Source organism: Balaenoptera acutorostrata, chromosome 6, assembly GCF_949987535.1.
Source record: "Balaenoptera acutorostrata chromosome 6, mBalAcu1.1, whole genome shotgun sequence".
NCBI lineage: Eukaryota > Metazoa > Chordata > Mammalia > Artiodactyla > Balaenopteridae > Balaenoptera > Balaenoptera acutorostrata.
The window spans coordinates 88,599,684-88,616,854 of record NC_080069.1 but is presented as its reverse complement, the minus strand read 5'-3'; the positions used below and the strand labels follow the sequence as shown (position 1 = coordinate 88,616,854).

The 17,171-nt window shown below is 51.8% G+C and overlaps 2 protein-coding genes across 2 annotated transcripts; both read right to left on the bottom strand.

Annotated features, from left to right (window-relative positions):
* Positions 1–9,566: 9,566 nt before the first annotated feature.
* SPAAR (small regulatory polypeptide of amino acid response) lies at positions 9,567–12,056 on the bottom strand. The gene is made up of 2 exons (XM_028162562.2): positions 11,606–12,056; positions 9,567–11,102 (listed from the first exon to the last, which is right to left on the bottom strand). The coding sequence occupies exon 2, from the start codon at positions 10,762–10,764 to the stop codon at positions 10,537–10,539; it is 228 nt and encodes a 75-aa protein (XP_028018363.1). The 5' UTR covers positions 10,765–11,102; positions 11,606–12,056; the 3' UTR covers positions 9,567–10,536.
* A 2,891-nt stretch (positions 12,057–14,947) lies between these two features.
* HRCT1 (histidine rich carboxyl terminus 1) lies at positions 14,948–15,970 on the bottom strand. Its single transcript, XM_007196988.2, has one exon. It carries the CDS (start codon positions 15,732–15,734, stop codon positions 15,399–15,401), a length of 336 nt encoding a protein of 111 aa, XP_007197050.2. The 5' UTR covers positions 15,735–15,970; the 3' UTR covers positions 14,948–15,398.
* Positions 15,971–17,171: the final 1,201 nt, after the last annotated feature.

The following is a 17,171-nucleotide window of genomic DNA, read 5'->3' as shown; positions in this document are numbered from 1 at the left end:
CTGTGGTGTGGTAGAGCTGGCTCACAAAGGAGAGAGAGAGAGCAGCCAGTTACGAGCATCTCTTTCTGACTCTCGGTGACATCACCTCGGTAGCTTGAAATTGACCCTAGTGGGAATATTTACATCTCCCCTCAGAAATTGACAAAAGCTACATATTATGACATTCCCCCCCCCCCAGGGAGTCAGTTTACCAGCACACACTGGTTATAAGTGTGTGCTTGTGGCCTGGTCTGTTTCTAACAGCAAGTCATTTCTACAAATAAAATAAATATTAGTGAGTTCATACACATAGGATATTTATACAAATCCTATGAGTGGTGTCAGAAAAAAATAACAAACTTTGGAAGCAAAATAAGTCCTTATATTGGCAATTTCAACAAGTGATTCTGTGTAGTGCTATTAACGTTGCTAGCAGGTCTGAACATTAATACTATATGAAAACTTTCCAATAATGTAGTTGGCATTTCCAAATATTTGAGTATTCACCATAGGCTACAGTTCTTTGTAAATACTTAACAGAAGAGATGCAAAAGAAAAAGATGTGATTGTTGTTGTAGAACACTCCAACATGAAATCAGAAACTGCTCTAAAATCTGAATTGGCAAGAGCAATTTTTTTTTTTTTTAAACCCAAGCGCTGGATTTATTTGCTCACTATTCATTTTCACATCCCACCATCTCCACAACTTTCAGTAAAGTAAGGACTACCAAACAGGGGTCTCCAATCAGGTCCAGGCAGTAGCCACCAGAAAGGGCAATATTAAATTCAATGGCAAAATCAAGATTGAGGCAAGCAGACCAAAAAAAAAAAAAATTATAATTAAAAAGGGAAATGAGCTTCTATGAAGCAACATGCACCCTAACACTCAACTTGAAGATGTTTGGGATGCACTCTTAATTCAACCTACATCAATGCAAAATGAAAGTTTTCTATGTCTGGAATATCTGTCACAAAGCAAAGATCAAGCTATCTTTAATTCTTGTCTTTTTAAAGTTGGAGCAATTAATTCTTTGTCTTTTTAAAGTTCATTTTTCAAAGTATAACTTTTAAATATCAAATATTTGTGGTATTCTCTTTCAATTTTAAGTGATTTTGTTTGGAATTTATTTGGGGTTAATGTTTCCTTCCTTTTAACGTTTTCTATATCCAATGTCTGTACTAGGTTGAGATCATTTTTCCATGTTATTGAAATAATCTTGGCATAATATATTGATTCATAATAATAACAAACTATAAAACTATGTTATTTACTGAAAACTTCTGAAACTTTTAGCATCATTCTATCACAGAAAATTATTCACTGTTTATTATTAGGTCACTCATTATTTAAAAGCGTGTAAATAAGTGTTATGAATAGTGCATAATAAGTTATGATTTCAGAAATTCTCAAGAATTCCTGGAAATTGCAATTTGTCGTTCCTGACTGCTGAACATTACTATCAGTTGGGAATTTGGAAACATCATTCTGGATCATTGACTTTCAAACTTTCTGAAGCGGCAGACCTTTATTCAATCAAACAAAATCTACCTTGGAAATAGAAGATATAAAGGAGATAAAAATGAAACTCTGGCTGAAGGAGATGGGAGAATAAGGAGATGTGACTCTGTCCTAAACTTTGCGACCAAATTGCTGAATGGCTTGGGGTTCATCACTTTAGTGTCTCGAGGTCTTAGTTTTCTCATCTGTAAACTACGGTCGATACCGCTCCACTGGGTCCCCGTGCATATCGCAGGAGACAGTTGCGATGATGCTGCAGAAGAGCTTTGCAAACCTGGGACACCTTGTAGAGCTTCAAGTGCTAGACAGACAGAGAACTTCCACACACCTGATCCAGCCCTTGTGCTGTGAGCCTGATGGAAGAGCAAGGACCCCAGACTCCATGCCCCACCCTGGCTACTTTCCTAGGACTCTCTCTCTGCCAGTGTCCCTTCCTTTTAAGAGCTGGGGTTTCAAGACGTAAACAAGACCTCAGATTTAAAGTGGGATCAGGCAGCAAAACACAGACATTTTTATTCCTCACATGAAAATTATGAATTGTGAAAAGGGGGTTTGAATTTTGAGGAAGTTCCAAGTTCACTGAAATGGGGGCCAGAAAGTTGTATTTCAGCCTGGAACTGCCATACAGTCTAGAGAAATGTCAGGTCCCTCGCAGAACATCAGGTCACACATCTGTAAAAGGGCAGGCGGGCTAGGATGACTCCGTTTTTCCACTCACAGGATTCATGTTGCCTCGTTCCCCAGCTAAGCTCACACAGGAAAAGGAATCAATTTTGTTCATCTGTGTCCAGATGTTCCTGCTAAGTGGAGCTCTGGCATTCCTCCGGCCAGAGAGCTCTTTTTGCAAATAACAACAGTAATAGTAAAGTTTGCTCTTTTTAACCTTTGTACCATCTTATTAAAAAATAATGTTACATGGAAAAAAAAGCAACAAATTCTTATTAAAATATATTCAAACAATGCAGAAGAATATAAAGAAAACAGTGTTTCCTTCTCCCTCCGAGCCTATCCCTAGTGGTAATCATATCCTTCCAGACTTTTCTCTATGTTTATACAAACACATACACATAAGTGTAATTTAGGAGTTTTTTGGTTCTTTTTTTTCCTTAGGAAGAAAGGATATTTATTTGCTCCCCCTTTCTTCTTATAAGACCATTCTGTAACTTACTTTTCTTTCTCTATTTTTAGTAGGCAGTTTCCAAGTCAGTACATTTTTGTAATGACTATTATTCCATTTTGTGGCTGTACCACAATTTGTTTATATATTTCTCTGTTGGTGGTACTTGGATCTTTATAATACTTTGCTATCAAAAATAAAACTGCAAGAACACCCTTGCGTGCTTGTATGGCTGTTTCCAGGGAACAGGGCTGGGATTGTTGGAGATACACATCGCATAACACCTAGCACAGCCTGACGGTCACCGTGTTGTTACTCTCACCCTACTCATCTGACAAGTATGATTCCTATCTTCCCATCCTTTTCTCTAAAGTAGTCCAGCCCATCTATCCCCCGAGCCCAACCGCCTTCTTCAGCTCTAATACTTGCATCCCCTCAGATGCCACCTTATTTGTTCCTTGACAGCCAGGAATGGGATTCCTGATGGGCAAATTCCAGCCTTGGTGAACACTAATGGCGGAGCCAAGGATACTCTGCTGCTGTAACAAGTTACCACAAACTTAGTGGCTTAAAACAATACAGAGGTACTATCTTACAGTTCTGGAGCCAGAGTCCAAGAAGGGACTCACTGGGACTCGTGTCAGAGGGCTGAGTTCCTATCTGGAGACGCTAGGTCTGTTTCCTTGTCTTTTCCTTTCCAACTTCTAGAGGCTGCCCTCATTTCTTAGCTGGTGGCCTTCATATCACTCTGACCTGACTTTCATGCTTCCCTCTTTCACATTTAAGGACCCTTTTGATTACATTGGACTCATCTGGATAATCCAGAATAATCTTTTTATTGATTGATTGAATGATTGAATTTTGGCTGCGTTGGGTCTTCACTTGCTGTGCGTGGGCTTTCTCTAGTTGCAGTGAGCAGGGGCTACTCTTCGTTGTGGTGCGCGGGCTTCTCACTGCGGTGGCTTCTCTTGTTGCAGAACATGGGCTCTCAGCACGCGGGCTTCAGTAGTTGTGGCACGTGGGCTCAGTAGTTGTGGCTCACGGGTTCTAGAGTGAAAGCTCAGTAGCTGTGGCGCACAGGCTTAGTTGCTCCGCAGCATGTGGGATCTTCCCGGACCAGGGCTCGAACCCGTGTCCCCTGCATTGGCAGGCGGATTCTTAACCACTGCGCCACCAGGGAAGTCCCAATCCAGAATAATCTTATTTTAAGGTCAATTGATGAGCCAGTGGAATTCCATCAGCAACTGTAATTCCCTTTGCCATGTAATATGAGTGGTGGCAGGGCAGCCCCTGCCAGCAGTGGGCCCTGCTATCTCCCTCCACAACAGTGTGGGGCGGAGGCAGGAGGGGCCAGAGGCGGGAGAGGCCCTGGCAGGTTTTTCAGCCTTCCCTGAACTGGGGACCGGGGATAAGAATCCATGCGCCCTCTCAGGAGACAGAAGGTAGGTGCGTGTCTAGCTAAGCCTCTCCCGCAGGCTAGGCTGAGTCCCAGGACACTCCTTCTACCCTCCCCAAGCCACCCAAACACACCCCCCAGGCCCTGAAGTCCCCGCAGTCACCCTCACATCCAGATCCCAGCGTTTCCTAGAAACTTAGCAACCATCCCCCCACTCCTCAGCCTTTTCTACCTCAACCCTGTGAATTACGCAGAATATGTGTGTGTCTGTCTGTTGGTCCTGAGAATTTGTCACCATTTCTACGTCTGTGTTTGACTGGGTTTTTATATCTCTTCCTCAGATTGGAGTTGGTTCATTTTATAACTTAGAAAAATTAATTTTGTTCTTTTCCTTTGTTAGTTTCTTGCTGTCTCTTATCCAAAAGCAAACCATTTATTACAGGAAATACAGATAAACAAAAAGGGAAAACATGAAACGCACAAACATCCCGCCCACCTGGAGACAATCACTACTTAACACCTGGGCATGTAGCTCTCCACACCCTCTTCTATGCATCTAAGTGTATTTTAACAGAAATAGAATTTTACCACAGGGCACATTTATAGTTCTCCAATTCCCTCTACTTTTTACTTACTGATATATGATAATGAGTTTATGGTAATGAGTTTATGGTAATGAGTTTAAATTTACCTCATTGTTTCTACACCAGCCTCATTGTTTCTACACCTGCCTAGTGTCATGTTGTGTCTCTGCTAGGATTTGCCCGGCCCCCCTCTGATTGGTGTTTAGTCTGCTCCTAACTTTCACTCTTACAAATGCACTGGATGAATGCATCTGTGTGTGTGTGTGTGTGTGTGTGTGTGTGTGTGTGTGTGTGTGTGTGTGCAAGCGCGTATAGCAGTGTGTGTCTTTTCAAGTGTCGTGTCCTGAGGGGAGCGGGGACTGGCAGAGCACAATGGCCCTTTTCAACTCCTTGGAACAAGTGGTTTCCTTTAAGGAAGGTACTTTTCCGGAAAACATGTTATTTCAGGGTCTCCTGATTCCAGAATCTAGCCTGTCCCAGAGAGAAACACCAAGCTGCTTGCAGGGTCAGGAGTGTGGAGGAAGGGCAGGCGGAGGGGCAGGGGCTCCTGACAGCTGGGTTTCCAGGCTCTTCCCTCCCTCACATGGCCTCTAGACAAGGGGGCAGGATTCTCACCTCCTCTGCACCAGGCTGAGGCCCAGCCAGTGAGTGGAGTGGGCAGCGCTGGGACAGAGCTGGGCAGGGTTCTCCCTCCCCTTTGTCCGGGGGCAGACCTGGGCGTGGAGAGGCACAGTCTATACCTCTGCAGGGAGGCCTTGGCTGGGCAGCCCGGGGCTGAGGCCTGTTAACCCAGAAGTCCAACCCTTGGCAGAGTTATCTGGGGTGAGGTTTCCTGGGCTGCCTGTTCAAACTGTATATGGCAAAGACCTCTTCCTTCTTCAAAGACAGATCCAGGTGGGTCACGTGTGAGCAAGGCTCTTGTACAGGGAAACCCAGGGCAAATCAGATCCCTGGTGCTCCAGCCTTTCCTTCATCCTGAAGATATGAAATGGGTCGGCTTAGACTTGCAGCCCCCATTTACAGAGGAAAAGGGCAGGTTCACTTTGTGTCTGCAGGTTCTAGCAGCGCTGGGATGCATTGGCCCAGAGCGACCCACAGCGGGGGCTCAGGTCCCTCGGCTGTAAAATGGAGATGAGGGGGTCGCTGTGAGCAAAGACAAGATGAAACGCAGAAAGCATAGTGCCTGGCACACAGTAGGAGTCCAGTAAATAAGAACTAGTATTAGCAGAATGAACAGAGAGAATGCTGCCTTTGGAGACTGAGAGATTGGGGGTTCAAGTGCGGCTCCACCCAGACTTCCAGGTGACCTTGAGCAGCCTCTTCCCTCACCGCCACCAAGTAAACATTCCCGGCTTTGCCAGCCTCCTGGGGCCAGCCTTAGCCTCTGTCCTTACACTGCCACCTCCTCCCTTGAGGATAGAGGGGCTCCGTGCTGGCCTGCTAGAGAACCCCTCCCTCTTCTTACACAATGGGCTGCACTGGGAGGAACGGCAGGAGCACTTCAGGCCAACACACAGCACGGCATACTCACACACACGCCTGACATACACACACGCCTGACAACACACACACGCGCACAACATACACACTCACACCATACAGCATGCACACACAGATGCCACACGCACACACCACACCCAAACCACACACATTCTCGCACCCACACACGTAAGAAAAGCAGGACTGTGGGAGCTGCTCCTCCCTTCTCCGGGGCATCATTCCAGGCTCTCCTTGACCCCAGCTCCCCTAGACCCATCTCTGAGCAGATGCTCCGGCTTCACCAAGGAAACAGACTATCTGGCATGATGCCCTCATCTCCCTCCTTCCCCACGTGCCCCCCACACAACATGAGCATCTACCCATATCCTCAAGCATCTTTCCCAGCAGCATTGCCCTGCCCCCCATCTGCCATCCAGACCTGACCCCTCGGAGCCCCTCTGCGTGCTCCAGCTCTCAGCCCCACCTTTCTGTGGGTCCCTGCCTTGCTGGCGACTGTCAGTGTCTCGCTCTGCAATCCTTCTCCTTCGGGCCTTCCATAGGTTCAACCTCCCTCCCCTTCTTAAAAAGACCAATAGTAAACTCTCCCTCTGGCCACAATACATCACCCTTCTTCCCTTCAAATTATCTTCAGCTGTGATCTCCTGCTGACTCAGCTCCCACTGACTCCACCGCCTCTGTGCACACACGTGCCCACGCACACGCACACCACCGTAGGGCTGCTCCCTTCACTCCTCTCAAACTGTTCTCGTCAAGGTCATTGTCAACTGTCAATTGTCAACTGTCACGTTGCATAACCCAAGGCCTCTTCTGGGTGCTCACCTTCGCTGGCCCCCCTGATGCTTTCAACCCACTGACCCGCCCTCTCTGACAACCACTCTCCCTCGTAGGGTTGTCCGATGAAATACCAGACACCCAGTTCAATCTGAACCTCAGATAGACAACGAGTAATATTTTAGTGTAAGTGTGTCCCAAATACTGCATGGGACCTATGTATACTAAAAATTATTTGTTGTCTACCTGAAATTACAATTAACTGATGTCCTGTATTTTTATTTGCTAAATCGGGTAACCCTACTCCCCACTTCTCTGCCCCCCTCGCTCCCCACCTTCCTGCCCCTTCTCTAGCTGCTCCTCCTTGGTGCCTCCTTTCCGCCAGCCTGCTCCAGGGTGCTGGCCTTGACTGCCTGCCCTTCTCAAACTCCCTGCTTTCCTGGAACAGCCTCTCCCTCACCCTCGGCTCCACCGCCACTGCGGGCCGGCCACCCCCTGAGTCTCCAAGAACCTTCTCTCAGCTCCTGCTGCAGGAGCCACCTCTCCCCTGTAGCAACAGCAGGTTGCAACGCTGGTGTGTGTGTGTGTGTGTGTGTGTATTTGCGCGCGCGCATGCGTGTGTGTGCGCGCGCTAGGGAAGACTGCTCCTGCCCAGCCTGACAAGGAAGGCTGCCTCTTAGTTGCCTTCATCTTCTGTTGCCCGGAAACATGCTGGCCAGATGTGGCAAGAAGTGGTTCCGTCAGGAGCTGGCTGTGGCCCAGCCTTGTCTCCTCACGCCTGCTCGGGCTGAACTGCTTACTCCCTGCCCGCACGTTCTCTGAACCTCCATTCATGCCGCCATTCCCTCTGTCTGGACACCCGCCCCCAAACTCCGCTTGCTGAAGTGCCAACTTTTCTTCAAGTCCAACTCAAGAGCCACCTCCTCCCAGGTTTCCCTGGGTCTCCCAGCTCTCCCTCCCTTGAGCACCTGTGTTATTTGCACCCTTGTCCAGGTGACTATATTGGGAGTTCATCGAATGCTGGGACCAGGTCTGGTTGACTCCCACATTCCCTGGGCGGGGCCTGGTACACAGTCAGTGCTCAGCCAGTGTTTATTGAATGGAGGAGTGAATGACAATGAGTGAATGAGTGATGAGATGAATGAATGAATGCATGAGTAGATGAGGAAGTAAGGCTAAGTGAGTAGATGGAGTGGCTGGATGGATGGGTGGATGGAGTGGGTGGATGGAGTGGGTGGATGGATGGGTGGATAGGTGGGTGGATGGATGGATGGATGGGTGGATGGATGGATGGATGGGTGGATGGAGTGGGTGGATGGATGGGTGGATGGATGGGTAGATGGAGTGGGTGGATGGGTGGGTGGATGGGTGGGTGGATGGGTGGATGGGTGGGTGGATGGGTGGATGGAGTGGGTGGATGGGTGGGTGGATGGGTGGATGGGTGAATGGAGTGGGTGGATGGATGGGTGGATGGAGTGGGTGGGTGGATGGGTGGATGGAGTGGGTGGATGGATGGGTGGATGGATGAGTGGGTGGATGAGCAAATGAGCAAATAAGGAGACCTCAGGGCTTGACAGAGTGCCCGCCTGCAGAGTGAGGCTGCCCCCCACATTGCTTGTTTTCAGAGCTGTGTGAGTCCAGCCTACAGACCTTCCCTCCACGGACCCAGGGAAGGATGTGACCACACTATACAGAGGCAAAGCCCTGGGCCTGGGGTCCTGATACTTGGGTCCAGCTGAAGATGCCCGACCTAGAACATAGCTAACTCTGCTTGAGATCAGAGAGAGGCTGAGGCCCACTCTTCTCTCCCCTCCCAGATCTCGCACTGCCGTCTCTGCCCACCTGGGGCTCCTGTGCCCGTTATTTCTTTGTCCCTGGACACGCTCACCCACCTCGGACTGGTCTGCGCACCTCTGAGAACGGGCCGCTGCTGAGCTCCTGTGGAGATGCACCACCCAGGACCCCTTCAAGGAAGGACTTCAGGGCCAGCCTCAGCTGCAGAGCTGCTTTGCCTGAGGTCAAACTTGGGGGGCTGGGGGGAGCACTCAGAGTCAGCAAAGGTGGGGGGATATTAAGGGCCTGCATCATTATTTGTCTCCTTCCTCTATCTAATCCTGCTTCCTCCTCCTTCCCCTCACAGATGTTGATCCCTATAAATATCTTGCACCCCAAACTCTGTCTGGGCTTCACTTTCAGAGAACATGACCTGAACAGTTCACTCCACTCAACTGAGGGCCTCCAGGTCCTCCCTGCAGCCAGTACCCTCCACATGCTCTATGAAGGCCCTGCTTGCGGGCTCTAGGGTCCAGAGTGACCAAGACGCAGTCCCCAGGAGCTCCTGTCCCTGGGCTGTGCCTCTTCCTTCCCCATGTTCACCCCACTCCACCCCTCTCCACCAGCCTGACTCTCTCCCTGTCCCCTTGCCCTTCTGCACCTCTGCAGCCCTAAGCCTCTCTCTCTGAGAGTCCTTCCTATGGCAGCCACGTGGCCAGAGTGGCCCATCCGGGCACCCTCAGGAGCCAGACCTCCTCTCAAGGTCAGTCCTGCCCCCTTCAACAGGCAGGTCCTGGGAGAGTCATTCCTTCAGGGCTGGCTGGAGACATGAGTCAGGAGACTCAGAATTCTGCACCCTTCAAACCATATGCTAAATATGGCCCGGCATTTATTTCAAGGGTACAGAGAAAACAGATTTTCTATAAATAAAAACTGAACATCTATTTATTTGTGATGCAAACAAGAGCTTTGTTACATACTGTCAATATAACATAACATTTTAACTTATTCGAAATTAACTTTCAGTTCTGTCATTTGGAGTTCTATCATTTTTCTATCATTCCTGAGTGACACAAGTCACTTACAGTCTCTAAGAATAGAAGTGACCTATAAGAATATAGTAATAAAGTCTCATTCAAAATATGTTTCAAAGTCTTCTTTCTGGCTTTCCTGTTAATAAAACATCTTGTACTTTCTGTGACTCTATTTTTCTCTTCTGTTTCCTTTTGTGATTCCCCAACCCTGATTCTTGGGAGACCCATAAAAGGATATGCATTTTCAATTATAAAATAAATCGCCAGTTCCCAGGAAGCAGCCCTTTGGTTTCAGAATTTTAGGGCTGATTTCAGGTAAAGGGTAGGAGGCAGATCTCAGGGGTGGGCTCTTCAGGATATGCACAGGCAAGTAGCAAAATGACTCAATTAGAGGAACAGATAAGAAGTGGTTTGTAAAGCTGTCCACTGAGGGCGCTGCTTCCTCTGGTGGCAATAGAACCAGTTTCATAGGCATCCTGGGATAACTTGAGTTAACCAACACTCTGTTCACAATAAAGTCCAGTGATATTTCAGTTCACCGTGAAGCTCAGAAGAGCTGGCCCACCATGCCATCCAACACTGCCCGTTCACTCAAGCTCCAGACCTCTCCTAAGCCCCATCCTGTGGGTTGGGTCCGGCTGAGCTCTCAGGGGTCAGAGCTGACTCCCACCTGGTCCCATCACCATGGATCTCCCAGACTGGAGGGCATGGCAAGCTGGGATGGGATGGGACAGGGAGTTTTCTGGATACAGGCAGGGAAGGACAGGAATGCCGGGCTTGGAGGAGTGGGTCATCAGAGAAGGCTTGCTGGGGGGTAGATGAGTCTGACCACCAGCAGAGCAAATCCTGGGGGCTGGTAGGTCTCACATGAAGGTCCAGAAGTCCCGGACACCCGCCACTGGCTGGGCATGATGACGTGGCCCCGTGGAGAGAGAAGCCTCCTGGCGAAACGTGGCCACCGTGAAGCTAGGGCGTGGGCTCCCCTGAGAATCCTGGGTCCTTGAGTCACAGCTGAAACAGCAAAGGATGCAGGTGATGGCCACGGTGACCACGAATAGTACGGCCACCACTCCAATCACTGCCGTTTCCATGGCCCCGTTTGGCCACTGACCCACTGAGCAACCCGGGATGCGTCTCGGACCTTAGCTCCCCATCCGAAGCGAGGGGCTCTTGGTGATGGCAGGTACCCTTGCTCCTCCAGCTGCTCTCCCTGTGGTCTTCTAAGAAGATACCGGTCTGAGGCCCTGGCTGGTGCCCCCTCTGGGCCGTTGGGTGCCCCACATGGCTCTACTCCGACCTCAGTGGGTCTCTGTCACTGTTTTCTAAGCCTCGGGCCAGGTTTCTAAGAGCCATGGGCAACTCCCCTGGCAGCTCTGGAAGAAGCGCTGTCCTGAAAGATGTGAGCTCAAGACTCCCTGGATGCAGGGGGCTGGAAGGAGAAGGCAGAAGACTTTGCTCAGAGGGAGCCTCACTAACCCGGCCCTCTGATGACGCATATGGATTTCACGAGTGTTTGTACACTCAGACAAAAGACAAAATACTCCCCATCCTGTGGATCCGAGATGAGCCCAGTCTCCTCCCCTGGATGAACCTTGGGCCAGTCCTTGAATCAGCCTATCTGCTGCCTCTCGAACCCCTGGCCCTGTGCTGGGGGCAGGGACGAAAGTGGGGAGGAGGCAATGGCAGCTCTGGGCCAGATGCAGGGAGTGCTGCTAGGAAACAAGTGCCCTTTCACTCGGCCTCCTTTTCTGCACGGGCTGGGAGAGTGCTGTTTAGATAAGGCAGGTCATGCTCCGGGCGGGATATCTGAGCCTTCAGTAACTACTGTGGGCTCCTTAGTCCCTCTCTCCATCTCCTGCTCCAGCCTCCCCGCAGCCCGCCTCGCTGCCTGCCCGTGCCAGCTGCTCACACTCAGCTGCCGTGAAAACTTACCCTGGGCTCCGCGAGGGACAGCTCTGGCTGTACGCAGTGCCGTGGGCTCCTGAGCCGGCGGCCACCCCAGGGGCCAGGCCATGGCACACGCATTCCCAGGGTACCGCAGCCTTGGTCCTGCCGGGGACGAGGCTCTGAGATGTCTGAGCGGCTGTGAGCACTTCCTGCATTCCTTCCTCCAATTGTGAGTGAGGGCCCAGGACCCGCACAGCTGCCGGCCCCCTTGGTGACTGCACTCACCCCACCTCACCCCCGTGCACACCCATGCCGCTCCAGCCCTGCTCCCTGCCAGGGTCTCCACTTCACCGGCTCGGGGGAGGGGGTGAGCCAGGCCCAGGCCACGAGTAAGTCTTCCAGAAGGGGCTCCATCCTGACTGTCACTCGGTCACAGCCCTTCCACAGCCAACACCTCCTGAGACCACCACCACTTCCGCAAAGTAGACTGGGTTATTAGCCCCACTTTACCCAACCTTGGAGAAAAGGTATTGTGAGAAACAAGAATTCCAGGTACTAGACACAGTCAGGCACTATCTAGTATCATGGTTCCAGCAACATTGCGAAGTGATATTATCTCCATCTCAGAGATAACAGTGCCCATAGTCACAGAGGTTAAATGACCTGCCCACGGCCTACTGCTAGTTAGTAGTGATAACTAGAGTACCAAATAGTCTAGGAGGGGCTTCCTCCCTTTCCTCTTAGTTCGATGCTCTCTCTAGGTACCACCGGTCCACAGAGCAATTGCCTCCTTCTACAGTTTTACTGATCAGAGTGCAAAGGCCCAGAGAGGGCCAAGGCCTAGCCCAGGGTCACACAGCCTGGGTCCTTTTCAATTTCTCCAAGGCCCAGTGAACTTTCTTTGGTACTAGTTGTAGGAAACTGCCTACACACAGAATGGGAGAGTGACTATTCGGAGTAAATGATACCCTGCTAAATTCTCTCTCTTCCCTTTTCTAAGATGACCGGACACCCACACAGAGGAGGAGCCCAGAGCCAGCGGGGGCTGTGACAGGAAGCTGGACACTTTGAATTATTTGTATTAACTGGGGCGACCAGAAGAAGGAGACAGGAAACATGATGAGCCAATCTGTGGGGCCTGTGGTTTCAGACTGAATTACCAAAATCAATTAGTCAGTTTGGGAGACAGAGGGCACCAGGGGAACTGCTTGTCCTAAGGGTTTATTCCAGGTATTTTCTCTTCTTGCGACTTCTGTAATCCTATGATAGACAGTCCCTGCCCATGAGCCCCAGATGCAATGGGGCTCCCAAAGATGTCTACCACTTAGACACACATCTGTCATCCCAGCATCCATCACTGTCTACTGGTCAGAAGAAAGACCACGCCCCATACATTCCATATATATATATATATATATATATATATATATATATATATATATATATATATATATAGTGGGGTTTTTTGGGTTTTTTTTTTGGCCTTACCACATGGCATGTGGGATATTAATTCCCCCACTAGTGATCGAACCTGCACCCCTTACTGTGGAAGCTCAGAGTCTTAACCACTGGACCACCAGGGAAGTCCCCCATACATCCCACTTATATTAACAAGGGAAAAGGTGATAGCAGGCATCCTGGTTCTCCCAGAGGATGCTTGAAGCCACACTTAGGAAAGACAGGCCAGCCAAGGCTGACATGGGGCTCTGCAGAGGGATGGGGGGCATGGTCCAAGCCAGCAGGCTACAGACCTCCACACACCTCCAACACTGGGGAGATAGGGTAGGAACACAAGCTGCCTCAGCAAGGCCCCGGGAGCTCAACGGCCTAATCCTTGCAGGGTCCTACTGCTATACCTTGTGTCCCTGAAGCCCCAAGCTTCTGGCAGTGGTTATTCCAAGCACATTTACTTTTCTAGAGAGCATGAGGCTCTGGGAATCCTTCCTGAGCATCTGTTGTGTGGACTGCTTCCACCCTGGGCGGTGGGGAGCCTTCAAAGAGTTCTCAGACCTATGAGGGCAGGGGCCTTTGAATCTTGCCGTAAATCTCTAGGGAAAGAGAGTGTTTCCAGTGTGCCAACAGAAGTAATGATAACAACAACAATAATAATAATAAATTGGAAACCCATAGGAGTGAGTAACAAATTCGTCTTGGGCAAAGACACAGAGAAGGGAAGGTGCAGGGTGTTTTCTGAGCCTGAGGACTGGAGCAGTGCGGATAGGACAAAAGGAACACGGGTAGGCACGAAACAGACCAGGGGGCCTTGAATGGCCAACCAAGGGGCAGAGACTTTGTTCCCAGGGCAGTGAGGAGGCTACAGTGTGGGGACGCTTCACAAAGGGGCAGGGCTGGAGGTAGGCAGACCCCGAGGGCCTGTGGCAGGAGTCCAGGCTGGGGATGAGCTAAGGGCAGCCGTAGCGGGAGGGGAGGGGAGGTGGGTTCAAAAGGCACCGTAGATCCCGATCCACTTTCCCAAGCCTGAAGTCTAGTCCAGCTCTCAGTGTGAATTTGCCTCCCTCTTCCCCTCCCACCCCTTCCCATCCCAGCCCTCACAGAGAATCCACCAGGAAATAGAAAAGAAACAGGACATTCTGTTCCAGTGAGTCAGTCACCAGGCCCCGGACTTTCTGGCCTGTTCTCCAGCCCCTCCCCACCACCTGGCCTGGCCCCCAAGCCTCTCCCCCTCCACTTCCCACCCTGGCTCACGGGACTTCCTTCCTCAGGGAAGGCCTCAGAACAAGATTTCCGTGCTCACTTTGGAATTCCGTCAGCTGTTCTGGGGTATTTGGGAAAAGGCCTCCAGGCTTTGGCAAGAAGTTTCTGTCATCTATCCCATTTCAGGGAAGAGGAAACTGAGACTCCGAGGAGGCGAGCTCTCTCCCAAGGCCACCCAGCACCACACCCTCCCTCCCAGACACAGTGCCAGCCACGCACGGGTGGGTCAGGCTGGCTGGAGACTCAAGGCCTGGATAGGAAACCCTGACCCAGTTACCAAAGAAACATTAATTCAGCACAGCCCATGGAAGAGGGCTTCTGCAATTCCAGAGCACAGTCTGTCCTAGAGATGGACTGAAAAGAGCCCTGGAGGTAGAGCCCAGGGGCCAGCGTGGAGGGCCTCGCTCCTCCTCTCTATGAGCCCTCTCTGGGCAGGGCTGCCTGCAAACCCTAACCTCCCCCTCATCAGAGCTCAGGCCCCAGGCCTTCTCACCTACTGTCCACGAGCCCTGCAGAGCCGCCCAATCTCCCCCACTGCAGGGCCCGCACCAGGCACTCGTTCCCACCGGAGAGGAAGGTCCAGGGCAAGGCAGACACAGGGCTGGCCGCTCCCTCCCTCCCACTTGAGTTACAATCAAGAGCCTCTTCACAAAAGCTTCTTAGTGGTTTTTATTTTCTTGTATTAAGGCACCATTGACTTGACTGTGCAGCCTCAAACTGCCTTCTGCAAATGAAAGGGCGTTACCAGGGCGCCTCCCAGCTACGCCCGGCCAGAGGCCTGGTTGTTCGGAGAGAGCAGGATACACCTTCTGCGCATCCCCACACCCCTGTGCACCTGCACCAGACTGGCCGTCACTTCTGGTGCCCGTTGGGACTTACAGTCACAAGGTGGCGTCCGCCCCCAAAGGACCACCGCCACCCCTGCTCTCAGCCCCGTCACCCTCCGGTGTGCGCAGGGCCACCCCTGGTGCTCCTCAGTTCTCCGCCTCCGTAGCACACAGGGCACAGTAGGCGAATGAAGCCCAAGCAGGTCCTGACGTTCACCACCGAGAGGTGCCCTTCTGCACGGGAACCTCGGGGTCCCCGCATCCTGGTGATGGTGGGGCAGGCTGCCATTCAGGCATCAGCAGCGGCCTCGCTGGGCCTGGTGGGCGTGGTGGGCGTGGTGGGCGTGGTGGTGGCCGAGGTGATGGTGGTGATGGAAGGCCGTGTGGGGCATGTGAGGCACACGGCCAGAATAACGGAAATGGTGCAAGCGTCCCAGGTGGCCCCGGCCTGAGGAGATCGGAGGCTGGGCCCACCGGACTCGGTTTCTCCTTGCAGCGGGGTGGTTCCTCTCCACGTCAGGCTCCTCCTGCCTGCAGTACAAGCAGGCGGCCAGCAGCAGCAGCAGCAGAATAGCCACAGCAGCGCCTATGATCAAGCCCACGAGGGTCGTGCTCCCCAGGAGGCCCAGCATCTGGGAGTTGACAGCGGCCTCCGCTCGGTGGCTCCTCGCTGCTTCCTCCCCTTCAGCAGCCTCTGCTCAGCCCTCACAGTCACTGGACTTTGTTTTCTCAGCTCCTGTGGGCTGGAGAGCAGCCAGGGAATGTGGGTGCAGCCTCTTTGGGCTGGAGCTGCCAGCCAAGGGGAGGCCTGGCCACTGTTAGCTCTGGGGAGGCCCACAGCGAGGCTTGGTCGGGACAGAGGAGCTGAAAGGAGGGGCTGCAGGGTGGGGAGAGGCCAGAGGCTGGAGATAAGAGTCTACGCCCCCAATCCTGCCGTTTGGCCAAGTGACTGGGCCAGCTCTGTCCCCTCCCTGGGCCTCTGCTCCCTCCTCTCTAAGAGAGAGCACAGCACATGGGTTCTCGAACCACATGACTCACTAGCCCTGTGATTGTGCACAAGTTTCCTAAACTCTCTGTGCCTCAGTTTCTTCATCTGTAAAATGGCTCATTAGAGTATATTTCCTTATAGGGTTTTCTGAGGATTCAAGGAGTTAAGATTTATAAGGCACTTAAACCAGGTCCTGACACATTTGCCACTGATATTAAGGCAGTGGAGTTTGGACCAGTCGACTTGGGAGACCTCGTGCCATCTGAGAGTCTGCGGCTCCCTGTCCTGCAGCCCTCAGAGGCCTCCTGGACGAGTCAGGTTCTATCGTGCAATTGTCCCACACTTCCGGACCTCAGGCAGGCCCCGCAGGCAGGGTTTTATCATCCAGGGAAGCTGAACAACTGTCTCTGCGTCCTCGGTCCTGCTGGATCTGGGAGCTAAGAGGGTCTGGGTGTTAGCCCAGGGCTGCAGGAGGCAGGAAGGAGGCCGTTGAGGTCAGAGAGGGCCCAGTGCCAGCCTCCTGGCTTCCAACCAACAGGCTCAACTGGCCATAAACGGCAGGCCCTCGCTCCACCCCAGCCTCCCTGCCCAGCAGTTGTGACACGCCATTCCTGCCTGGGGGAGAATTTACAGAGGGGGCAGGACCTGAGCAGTTTCGGATCCCTCTCCCCGTCCTGGTCCCGAATCCTCTGTTCATCTAGACAAGCGCTTACCCGTCCCACCCACATGTCCAGGGATGGGGGCCCACTATCTCCCTGGGCAGCCCCTTCTGCTGTGGGCTTGTCGGACTGTTCTCACAGCTCTTCCTCACATGCTGCAGGGCCTCCCCGAAGCCCCCAGCTCTGCACCTCCATCCTGAGACCACGGACGCCCGGGGGCCCTCCACAGTGAGCCCACCTCTGTGGGACCTTGGACAAGCCCCTCCCCTGCAGCCTGTTTCCTCCTCTGGAAAAGTGCCAGGGTAAGAGGTGACCTCTGGGGACCTTCCCTCTCTGACCTCAATCTGAGACGAGCTCTCTCAGGGAAGCCCCAAACCCTTAGGGCAAACCTCCTCTGGATGGAAAAGCCAAGCATTCCCTTC